Below are 12,888 nucleotides of genomic sequence, written 5' to 3'. Positions count from 1 at the left end.
TGAACCCGTCACCCAGCCAAGGGTGGACACACAACAGGTCCCCACCGGTCGTACCTTTACACCCTGTGAGCCTCTGGCCAATTCCCATGAATCGGTCCTCCAAACTCCCACCGACTTGTGGGGGCACAATGCTCTCTCCAGGGTCTTGTGGCGTGTCTCCTGTGTTTTAGCGAACCCACTATTTTATTCCCCCCCCCCCACCGATGGGGTATCACCTGTCCATCAAACCACCACTTCCTGTTGTCTCAGCAGGAGTGTTAACGAGCAGTTCATGTTCAAAGCAAATGTCCATGGCAGTATCAGTGCAGACACCAAAATACTGAATTATGTGTCTCTCTCTCGGTATCTCTCTTACTAGCATTTAGAATGGCTCTCCCTTATCTCTCTCTTATTAGCAGCATCCGTTCTGCAGCTCTGCTTGGCTTCACACATAACAACAGTCCTATAAAACCCCCTCACAAAAAAGTGAACAATCTTGCTGCCCTGAAACACAATAGATAGATTATTTTACCACAGTCCACTTATTTCATGGCTACCATTACTGATTTATTTATTTACTTGAAATTTAATTCTTCTGTTGCCATTGTAGGAATTGAAATGTGGAGGCCTCTGGATACTACTAATATGAAAATTTCACTACTGAGCCACAGTACCTTTGTGACTATGATAAAAATCACTGCTTTTGAATACAAATGCATACAATACTGCCTCCAATCAGAATCGGAATCAAATTTACAATCACTGGTATATATCATGGAATTTGTTGTTATGTGGCAGCTGTCCTGGATGCTGGGGAGATTAGTGCCCATGATGGAAATGACTGAGTTCACAACTTTCTGTAGTTTATTTTGATCCTGTGCAGTGGTCCCCCACCATGCCAGACAGTAAAGCAGCCAATTAGATTGCTCTCCATGGTTCATCTGTAGAAATTTGCGAGTGTCTTTGCTGACTTGCCTAATCTCCTCAAACTTCTAATGAAATATCACTGCTGCAGTACCTTCTTTTTAACTGCATCCATATGTTGGGCCCAGGATAGATCTTCAGAGATATTGACACCCAGGAACCTGAAACTGTTTACCCTTTCCATTTCTGATCCCTCTGTGATGTGTGTTCCCTCCTCGTATCCTTTCTGGTCCATAATTAATTATTGGGTCTTATTGATGTTGAGCGCAAGGTTGTTGCTGCAGCCCCACAACAAGCTGATCTATCTTGCTCCTGTACATCTTCTCATAACTATCTGAAATTCTGCCAATAATTGTGTCATCAGCAAATTTATAAATGGCATTTGAGCTGTGCCTAGCCACACAGTCATGGGTGTAGAGAGAGTAGAGCAGTGGGCTAAGCACATATCAGCAAGGTGGAGATGTTACTTCTGATCCTCACAGACTGTGGTCTTCCAGTGAGGAGGTTGAGGATCCAGTTGCAGAGGGGGGTACAGAGGCCCAGGCTTTACTGTTGTGCTTTTTTCACCACATACCTGGTATGTACAGACCAAGAGAGATCCTCAGTGATGTGTATACCAAGGAACTTAGAGCTGTTCACCCTCTCAAGCTCAGATCCATTGATGTCAATAGGGGTGAGGCTGTCACCGTTCCTCTTATAGTCCACAACCAGGTCCTTTGTTTTTGCAACATGGAGGGAGAGATTCTTGATACCACTGGGTCAGGCTGCCTCGTTATTATTTAAGATAAGGCCGATCAATATAGTATCATCTGCAAATTTAATTAGCAGATTGGAGCTGTGGGTGGTGACACAGTCATGGGTGTACAGAGAGTAAAGGAGGGGGCTTAGGACACAGCCCTGGGGAGCTCCTGTATTGAGGGGCAGAGGTGAGGGAGCCCACTCTTACCACCTGTTGGCAATCTGACAGGAAGTCCAGGATCCAGCTGCACAAGGCAGGGTGAAGGTTAAGGTCTCTGAGCTTCTTGTCCAGCCTGGTGTTGAATGCTGAACTCTAGTCCAAGAACATCATTCTCACATAAACATCCTTCTTCTCCAGATGTGTAAGGACGGTGTGGCTATTGAGTTATCTGTCGATCAGTTGTGTTGGTAGGCAAATTGTAGGGGGTCCAGTGTGGGTGGTAACATGCTGCAGATGTGGTCCTTGACCAGCCTCTCAAAGTATTTGCTTATTATTGAGGTCAGTGCAACAGGTCACTAGTCGTTCAGACATGTTACCTTGGTCTTCTTAGGTACATTAGGGTGCATCCGATTCCACCTTTAGCATCAATTGGAATTGTTCTTTTGATCTTGAGATAGCTCTCTGTAAGTCAGAAGGTGCATTTAAGTTGTACAATAGAGATGGAGCCTAAGTATTAGTCCAGAGTAGAACTGAAGGAATGTTACTTAGTCAGAAATACCAAATTTAGAATAAACAATCAAAATGCTCTCTCAGGCACATTGAAAGATCCCATAGCATTATTTTGAAGAAATAATAGTGGAGGTATCCTCAGTATTCCTGGACAATATTTATCTCTCAGTCAACATCATTAAGCCAGGTTTTCTACTTATGATCAACTTACTGTTTAAAAGGTCCTTGATGCTGCAATTCCAGCGACAGTTTCTATATTAAATATAAAAAAGTAAGCCCTAAAACATTTTGAAAAATGCAAGTCTTTCCAGCATTTCACACCATTCACTAAAATAGTGAAATGAGAATGGCTGCACTAGACATTACAGCAGCATTTGACCAAGTATTGTGTTGAGGAACACTTGTAAAACTCAATAGGCATCAAGTGGAAAACACTCCAGTGATTGGAATCATACCTTGCATGAAAGAAGACGATTATTGTTGTTGGTGATTCTGAAGGAAATCAATGGCCCTGTGGTTTTCAGTGGTTTCATCAATGACCTTACTTATAAAGGTCAGAAGTGAAGACAATCAGTGAAGATTGTACACTCTTCAATTCCATTCACAATGTCTTCGCAAATAAAGCTATTTAAATGCACTGCATTCTAATCAATATTCAGGCATTCACTTATAAGCACCAGGTAACATCCATATCACTAATGTGCCAGGCAACAGTCATCTTCAGCAAGAGAGAGTTTAAACACTCAATGTCATCCTAATACCAAGCCCCTGTTGCAAACATTAAATGAGTCTCCCCCCCCCCCCCCCCCCCATTCACCAGAAACACCATGTAGGTACCAAGGCTAGGATGACAGCTGAGAGGCTGAGTATCCTGGTACAAGTAAAGAATGTGACAGAATATTGCCTCCCTTTCTCCCCCCACTTCCTCCAGTTGGTACATAGACAGGAACCAGTAAATGATGTTCTAAGTCACGTATCACCTGATTTAAAAATGTGTTACTGGTCCTTCATTATGGCTGGAATTCAGAAGGATTATTGCAGTTCAAAAGGTGGCTCACTGCCACCTGCACAAAGCAAGAAGGCATAGGCAATGAAAGCTGGCCTTTTCAGTGATGTCCGCATCCTGGAAAATGAATTAAGAAAGCAATGTCATAACAATGTATCAGTCAGCCTGTGTTTAAAATTTCAGATAAACTATCTCAGTCTTCAAAGTAACCGTTTCTGATCATATGCATTAGCATGTGATTATCCATAATTACATCCTGTGGATTATCCTGTAGATTGAGGTCTACATGTCTGCTTACAGAATTGTTCAAGAAAAGCTGGTGTTCGCACCATGACCTTCACTGATGCCCAGTCGAATTTGTGCCCCTCTTGATCTTCATGGGCAGAGACTAGACACATTGGTCATGCAACTTCACAACCAGTTGTTCATGGATCCTTGGGGATAGCTTTCTCCCAGTTTGGCCGGCGTAATGTTTGCTGCAGTCCCCATATTAGATTTTGTTGCTACTTTCCTGTAAATATTTCTAAAGGTTTCATTAAGGAATCTGCCTCCAATTATTCCACCAAACACCCACCTTTTCCCTTCTCTTTTATATCTGCTAAGTATTCAAGAAGTCTATAAAATGCTAACATCTTTGAACTGTTCATCCCTGTCACCTTCAAATATGGGAAGAATTCTAGAGGGTTATCAGCCTCCAGAAGAGCAGCATCCATTTCACTCGAGCTGTCTGAAAATAGAATTTCACAGAACTAAAATAAGAACAGAAATTTTATCAACCAATTATTGCTTGTCAGTGCTTCACTGTATTTCTCATAATTTAATTTTTCATTTTCAACAGGTTGGTGATCAAATCATTGAAATCAATGGAGAAAACACAAGGGAAATGACCCATTCTAGAGCAATAGAGCTAATAAAATCAGGAGGAAGAAGAGTGCGGCTCTTGCTTAAAAGGGGAACAGGTCAAGTGCCAGAATATGGTGGGTTTCAGCTTATAAATCCTATTTGTAGTTAATTAAGGTAAAACAGTAGCTTAACATTGTTGTGTGGTACTAGTACAGTATGTTAGATTGGCAACTAGCTTTCAACTAGAAAGTTATGAAGGACATATGTTATCTAGCTGAATGTATTTTGGCAGAAAACAACAGCATTCTCTGTCAATGGTTCTACATTAATTGAAGTTAATGATGCATTTCCTGATAAACCAGCTTTTCTCTTCCAAGGTATGCATCCTCATGCCGTAAGACGTTGTCACAACAAACATTAGACAGACAGACTTGTAATTATATAGTGCCTTAAATGGCCTCGGGACATCCCAAAGCATTTTACAGTCATTGAAGTATTTTGAGTTTTAGCTACTGTAAATTAAATGTAGATAAAAACGAATGAATTTTTAAAGGTAATTGATAGCTTGTTGCCAAATATGTTTTATGAGGTGCTTTACAGATTACATTTGTACATAGATTTTAAAAAATTACACATGTATTATAGCTAAGCTTTGAACATTTCAGTTTCTTCACTAACTGTTTAACTTTCTGCATGCCTTCTATCTTGAAGCTTATTTTAGCTTACTTCTGTTTAAAATTTTCTATGCTGAACAACTTACTATATATCTTTTTGCTAACAGTAGTAATATCTATGTCATTGCTACTGTCAATTCTACTGATTGGTCCCAGGCTATTCCTCCCCTTCCTTTAGGAACGGTTCCTTCCAGCCTCTCCATGTGCATGAAAAGTGACAAGCATGGGTCCCCATATTTCTTCCTATTGGGCCACCCTAAAGACACGGTTTGTAAAGCTGCATGCGTATTATCATTCTCAAAACTTAAACCAATTGCATTTAACATGTTTTATGGCTGCACTGATGAGTTATTCTGTGAAATAATGTACAATAACAATTCATCAATTTCAGTAATTTAGCTGAATTTGGCATAACTGTAAAATTAATTTCTATTAACTTACACAATGTTAAATTTAATCTTGTTTTTTTTAATATTGATTTTACCCAAAACTCTATGGCTCTGATATTTAGAAAATATTTATTTTTTTCTGACTTAACCTGAAATTAAATAATTGGTATGAATATCAATGCACAAGTGAAATGTTCACATGGGTGGCAGATTTAGGTGTATGTACGCACACACATGCTGGAAGGTAGTTGCTTAGTTTACTGAACTGTACATGCTCCTTGACTTTATAAGTGGAGACTATAACAGCAATGAGTTGGTATAACATTAGTGAACCATTGGTTAAGTTTATGTTTGAATATTCTGAGAAATTCTGCAAGTTTGTCAGGGTCTTAGTTCAACAAAAGAAAAATATTACTGGAATGGGACTGATAAGATACTTCTCTTATTTTGCATCGATTAGAGAGAGTGAACTGTTCTTTTACAGCAGAGCATTCCAAAGGAAATCTCTCAGTCTCAGCACACTATGTGGTGTTGAATTGTTGTAAGGTCACACAGCTGCCAGCACTTTGTCCTTAGAAGGACACAAAGACAAATCAAACAGCATTCTTCCAGCTGGAATGTACTGTTTCTTCAAGAATTCCCACTATGTTGCTGGGAGAGGATTAAAAGTGCTTCCAGAGTTACACAGGCAGCTGAAGAAAATTATCCACAGGAAATGTATTCTCTGGGCCTGGAACACCACCTACAGATAGCTGCACCCAATAGGAGTCAGCCCGAGGTTGTTGCTAGGACTAATACTACATGAGTGCAATATAATCAAGTTTCAATGACTTTCTGCTGACTGAAGAACAGGTAGATGGGTATGAAGCTACAGTGCCTTCCCAAATGTAGCAATGAGCAGAAAATCTAAAGGTTCCTTTAGAATCTAAAGGTCATTTGAATCGGGAGCAAGTTACAGCTTGTGATTCAGCTGGGAGCTCAGAGAATTCGACCGTGTAGGTAGGATTTAAGCCTACCTGGTCAATACCTGTGGAGGAGGGGGAACTGCGCAGGCGCGAGTGACGTCAGCGTCGAGCGCGCACTTTAAAAGGCAGGACTTCTTGTCAGAGCGGGCAGCGGAGTCCGTGGAAGCAGAGTCCTGGGCTTTGGCTAAGTGGGCTTCGGCGTAAGGTAAGCTTGTGTGATTGCTCGCTGAGGGGAAGAAGGTAAGGTCGCTAGGTGCTTTTTAGACATTCTATTAATCCAGTTCAGGTATGGGGGAGACAGTCAGAGCAGTGGTGTGCTCCGTATGCAGTATGTGGGAGGTCAGGGTCAACACAGTTGTCCCTGATGACCACACCTGCAAGAGGTGCGTCCAGCTGCAGCTCCTATCAGACCGAGTTAGGGAGTTGGAGTGGGAGCTGGATGAACTACGGATCATTCGGGAGGTGGAGGCAGAGATAGATAGGAGTTATCAGGATGTAGTCACACCAAAAAACCAAGAAGTAGGCAGATGGGTGACGGTCCAGAGAGGCAGGGGGAGCAGGCAGAGAGAGCAGAGCACCCCTGCGGCCATTCCCATTAACAATAAGTATACTGTACTGGATACTGTTGATGGGGATGACCTACCAGGAATGAGTTGTAGTGGTCCTGCCTCTGGCACAGAGGTTGAACCCTCAACTAGAAAGGGGAGGAGGGAAGAGAAGAGAGCGATAGTTTTAGGACACTCTATAGTTAGGGGGGCAGATAGGAGATTTTGTGGGGCAGATTGGGAGTCTCGGATGGTATGTTGCCTCCCTGGTGCCAGGGTCCGGGACATCTCAGATCGGGTGCAGGCTATTCTTGAGAGTGAGGGCATGAACCCAGATGTAGTGGTCCATGTAGGGACCAATGATGTAGGTAAGGTGAGTGAGGGGGTCCTGCTTAGAGAGTTCAGGGAGTTAGGAGTGAAGCTGAAAGGCAGGACCTCCAGGGTGACAATCTCGGGATTGCTACCTGTGTCACATGCGAGTGAGGCGAAGAATAGAATGATTATGCACATTAATACGAGGCTGAGAGCATGGTGCAGGAAGGAAGGGTTCAGGTTTTTGGATAATTGGTCTTTGTTCCAGGGACATTGGGATCTGTTTCGAAGGGATGGTCTACATCTGAACCGGAGGGGTACTAACATTCTTGCAGGAGTATTTGCCAGTGCTGCTCGGGGGGGTTTAAACTAGATGTGCAGGGGGCAGGGATCCAGATCCAGAGGGTGGGTCAGAAGGTGCATGGGGTTAAATGTGTACAAGGTTTGGGTGATCTTGAGAAGGTCATCAAAATTCAGGGTGCAATTTGCCCGATGGAAGTTCAAGGAGCTGGGTTAGGTACAGTAGACAGTGTTTTAAGCAAAGAGAGGAGGAATGGGCTAAAAATTCTATACTTGAATGCGCGTAGTGTCAGAAATAAGACAGATGAGCTTGAAGCTCAGATGAAAATGGGGAACTACGATATTGTTGGGATAACGGAGACATGGCTGCAAGGGGATCAGGCCTGGGAATTGAGTGTACCAGGGTATACGTGCTATCGTAGAGACAGAAATATGGGAAGAGGGGGTGGGGTGGCCCTGTTGGTGAGGAATGAGATTCAGTCCTTAGCAAGAGGTGACTTGGGAACAGGGGAAGTAGAGTCTGTGTGGATTGAGCTGAGGAACAGTAAGGGTAAAAAGACCCTAATGGGTGTTGTGTACAGGCCCCCAAACAGTAGCGTGGATATTGGGTACAAGTTGATTAGGGAGTTAACATTGGCATGTGCTAAAGGTAATGCAGTCGTTATGGGAGATTTCAAGATGCAGGTGGACTGAGAGAATCAGGTAGGTGCTGGACCCCAGGATAGGGAGTTTGTGGAGTGTCTAAGGGATGTATTTTTGGAACAGCTTGTGCTTGAGCCAACCAGGACTTGGTGATGTGTAATGAACAGGAATTGATAAGTGATCCTGAAGTAAAGGAGCCATTAGGAAGTAGTGATCATAACATGATAAGTTTTTATCTACAATTTGAGAGGGATAGGGGCAGATCAGAGGTGTCAGTGTTGCAATTAAATAAAGGAGACTACGGAGCCATGAGGGATGAGCTGGCCAAAGTTAAATGGGCGGATGCCCTGGCAGGAAAGACAGTGGATCAGCAGTGGCAGATATTCTTGGGCATAATACAAAAGATGCAAATGCAGTTCATTCCAATGAGAAGGAAGGATTCAAAGAGGGGGAAGGGGTCACAGTGGTTGACAAAGGAAGTCAGAGATTGTATAGCATTAAAGAAAAAGAAGTATGACAGGGCTAAGATGAGTGGGAATACAGATGATTGGAAAAGTTTTAAGGAACAGCAGATCTTAACTAAAAAAGCAATACGGAGAGAAAAAATCAGGTATGAGCTCAGTCTAGCCAGGAATATAAAAGGGGATAGCAAAAGCTTTTTTAGCTATGTGAAGAGAAAGAAGATAGTTAAGAACAATGTTGGCCCCTTGAAGAATGAATTGGGAGAAATTGTTATGGGAAACAGGGAAATGGCAACAGAATTTAATGCACACTTTAGATCTGTCTTCACCAGGGAGGACACAAGCAATCTCCCAGATGTATGGATGGGCCAGGGTCATAAGATATCAGAGGAATTGAGACAGATTGACATTAGGAAAGAAACTGTGATGAGTAGACTGGTAGGACTGAAGGCTAATAAATCCCCGGGTCCAGATGGTCTGCATCTGAGGGTTCTAAAAGAGGTGGCTCAGGAAATTGCGGATGCATTGGTAATCATTTTCCAATGTTCCTTAGATTCAGGATCAGTTCCTGAAGATTGGAGAGTGGCTAATGTTGTCCCACTTTTCAAGAAGGGAGGGAAGGAGAAAACGGAGAACTATCGCCCTGTTAGCCTAACGTCAGTCGTGGGGAAGATGCTTGAGTCCATTATTAAGGACGAAATAGTGGCACATCTAGATGGCAGAAATAGGATTAGGCCGAGCCAGCATGGATTTACCAAGGGCAAATCATGCTTGACTAATCTGTTGGAGTTTTTTGAGGGTGTAACAAGGATGTTAGACGAGGGTAAGCCAGTAGATGTTGTGTACCTAGATTTTCAGAAGGCATTCGATAAGGTGCCACATAGGAGATTGGTGAGTAAAATCAGAGCTCATGGCATTGGGGGCAGGGTTTCAACATGGATAGAAAACTGGTTGGCAGATAGAAAGCAAAGGGTAGCAGTGAATGGGTGTTTCTCAGACTGGCTGGAGGTGACTAGTGGGGTACCACAGGGCTCTGTATTGGGACCACAGCTCTTTACGATTTATGTCAATGATTTAGATGAGGGCATTGAAAACTATATCAGCAAGTTTGCTGACGATACTAAACTGGGTGGCAGTGTGACATGCGAAGAGGACGTTAGGAGAATACAGGGAGACTTGGATAGGCTGAGTGAGTGGGCAGATACTTGGCAGATGTCATTCAATGTGAATAAATGTGAAGTTATCCACTTTGGAAGCTGGAACAAGAGGGCAGAGTATTGACTGAACGGTGTCGAGTTAGGTAAGGGAGAAATGCAAAGAGACCTAGGAGTCCTAGTTCACCAGTCAATGAAGGTGAATGAGCAAGTGCAACAGGCAGTGAAGAGGGCAAATGGAATGTTGGCCTTTGTTACAAGGGGAATTGAATACAAGAGCAAGGATGTTCTTTTGCATTTGTACAGGGCCCTGGTGAGACCACACCTGGAATATTGTGTACAGTTTTGGTCTCCAGGTTTAAGGAAGGACATTCTGGCAATTGAGGAAGTGCAGCGTAGATTCACTAGGTTGATTTCTGGGATGGCAGGGCTGTCTTACGCAGAGAGATTGGAGAGATTGGGCTTGTACACGCTGGAATTGAGGAGATTGAGAGGGGATCTGATTGAAACGTTTAAGATAATTAAAGGATTTGATAGGATTGAGGCAGGAAATGTTCCAGATGTTGGGAGAGTCCAGTACCAGAGGGCATGGATTGAGAATAAGAGGTCAGTTATTTAAAACAGAGTTGAGGAAGAGCTTCTTCTCCCAGAGAGTTGTGGAGGTGTGGAATGCACTGCCTCGGAAGACGGTGGAGGCCAATTCTCTGGATGCTTTCAAGAAGGAGCTGGATAGATATCTGATGGATAGGGGAATCAAGGGATATGGGGACAAGGCAGGGACTGGGTATTGATAGTGAATGATCAGCCATGATCTCAGAATGGCGGTGCAGACTCGAGGGGCCGAATGGTCTACTTCTGCACCTATTGTCTATTGTCTATTGTTCCCTGGAATAGTGGCTGTGGCCGAGAATGATCCTGAAGCAGGGATAGTGAAAACAATCCAAATATATTTATGGCCCTGTCTTTTAGGTCACAGAGTGAGGACAGTCTTGCTGAAGTATAGATCATGTTGTCATTGCTCCTCTGGCAAGTGCAGCTAGGAGGAGTCCCAGTAATCTCTAGTTGAATAGAATCTTGGGCAATAAAGCCAATTCGGTCTCCAGCAGTCCCTCTGCCTGCCTGTTGCCAATGGTCCACCTCCATGCCATCCAGCAGGGGAGGTGTTACATGTTGACAGATGTCTATTTGGAGACTAGATCTGAGAGCAGAAATGTGGTTGAAGATGCAACATTGTGAGCTCTGAGGTTGCATTCGGCTGGAGAGCAACCTGACAAACGATGCTATTTGCTTATTGATCTCTTAAATGGTATGTTTGAGGAAGATGGGATCAGTAAAAGCCATTGTTCAGTGACTTTAATACTCTCATGTTCCAGAAGATCACGTTGAAGTCAAAAATTGGGCATTATAATGGTGTCAGTTAGAAAAGTGGGGTTCAAATGTTCTCAGTGGGTCCTGAGAGAATCAGAAATGGACAATTTTGCTTTCCTCTGGTTTTATCCTATGTCAACAGCATCGCACTTTTCCTATCTCTGTGACAAAAAACTTTTAGATTCCCATCTCTAACCTAATTGCCTTCACATTTTGGTTGACTATCACAATGCCATTTTGTGAAGTCTCATGACATGTTGAGTCACCAACTGAATGCTTCCCACGATCCTGTCATTTTCTGTCATATTCCCCAAACTTGGTAAGATTGAACTAATTTAGTGCTGTCATCTAACCCAATGTTCTGCGAAACTCCATGTCCCAGCTCTAACACAGTCATGAGTTAAATGATTAACGTTTCATCAGTCATTTGCTCCCCAGTCATCTCCATCATATTGCGCTGTTAACACAATGTTCCAACTGTTCTTTCATTACTTTGCCTCATTTACAAAATAGAACTGTACAGATACTCATGCAGCTCCTTCAAGTGCTGCATTGCAACAGACCCCTCCAGTGAACACCAACCTACTGTTTCCAGTGACACACAGTTAGGGATACTGAGGTATCGGTCTAATCGTAGGCTAATGAATTAATATCACCTAATGTAGCTAATCCTAAGTCAACATTATCCTATCCGACTTCTACCAAGATCAATTCCCTGGCTTCATCCACGGCTTAACTTTCAATGGCCACGTGCAGCGTTCAGTAAAATGCTATTGTCTACTAAATATTTGTAGGATGTCAACCCTGTCTTGACAGATTCTGGTAATGTGATTCTGTCACGTCTAATCAACTTCAGTCATATAGCACTGTTAAGTAATGTTCAATTATCTAACATTGGATTACATGACACTTCTCCATTACTTAGTAATAGTACTGGATCACCAAGCCCAAAATAAAACATTTAAACTAATTAGCATAATAATGAAAGAATAGAAATATTCATTAGTGAAATAAAGACATTAATATACAACCATTAAGCTAAAGCTAAATATATTTATAGTATGAAATTTGTATTCAGCATCAGGTCACCAGTGCTTGCCACTGATTTCCAAACAAAGTTAGAACTTACCCAGAGTCCTTGCACATTTCAATGTCAGAGATGATCACAAGACAGAGGAGCAGAATTAGGCCACTCAGCCCATTGAGTCCACTCCGTCATTCCATCACAGCTGACTTGTTCTCCCTCTCAACTCCATTCTTCTGCCTTCTCCCCATCACCTTTGATGCCCTAACCAAGAACTTATCAGCCTCCACTTTAAATTTACTCAATGACATGGGCTTCATAGTTGTCCATGGCAATGAATTCCACAGATTCACCAAGCTCTGGCTAAAGAAATTTTACATCATCTCTGTTCTAAATGGGCGTCCCTCACTTCTGAGTCTATGCCCTCTGGTCCCAGACTCACCCACTATAGGAAATTTCCTCTCCACATCCACTCTATGTAGGCAACTTCAATATTCTGTAGATTGCATTGTGATTCCTTCTCCCCCACCCATTTTAATTTTGAATTTTCTCTCCGTTTAGAAAATAGTCTACACCTTTATTCCTTCTACTAAAGTGCATGACCAAACACTTCCCTAGACTATATCCCATTTAACTCTTCTTTATTAATTTCCCAATCTGTCCAAGTACTTCTGCAGACTCTGTAATACCTCAGCACTACCTGCTCCTCCACCTATCATCTCACCTGCAAACTTGGGCACAGAACCGTCAATTCTGTCATCCAAATCGTTGACATATAATGTGAAAAGAAGCAGTCTCAATCCTGACTCCTACGAAACACCACCAGTCACTGGAAGCCAACTAGAATGGGCCCCCAATTCTTTCTTTCCTGCCAGTCTTCTATCCATGCTAGTA

At 42.7% G+C, this 12,888-nt stretch overlaps 1 protein-coding gene across 14 annotated transcripts in view; it reads left to right on the top strand.

Moving 5' to 3' along the window:
* magi2a (membrane associated guanylate kinase, WW and PDZ domain containing 2a) overlaps nucleotides 1-12,888 on the top strand; it is a 552,919-nt gene that overhangs the window by 519,354 nt on the left and 20,677 nt on the right. For 9 of the 14 annotated variants that reach the window (XM_059987234.1, XM_059987231.1, XM_059987235.1 and 6 more), the window contains one exon: nucleotides 4,156-4,294. In XM_059987234.1, the coding sequence (XP_059843217.1) occupies nucleotides 4,156-4,294 (139 nt within the window). Of the gene's footprint in view, nucleotides 1-4,155; nucleotides 4,295-5,012; nucleotides 5,102-12,888 lie in introns of all 14 variants that reach the window. The other 5 variants (XM_059987241.1, XM_059987240.1, XM_059987239.1 and 2 more) reach the window with 1 other exon arrangement.

This window comes from Hypanus sabinus, chromosome 13, assembly GCF_030144855.1.
Source record: "Hypanus sabinus isolate sHypSab1 chromosome 13, sHypSab1.hap1, whole genome shotgun sequence".
NCBI lineage: Eukaryota > Metazoa > Chordata > Chondrichthyes > Myliobatiformes > Dasyatidae > Hypanus > Hypanus sabinus.
The sequence above is the reverse complement of the archived record's forward strand: the minus strand, read 5'-3'. Positions and strand labels throughout refer to the sequence as shown.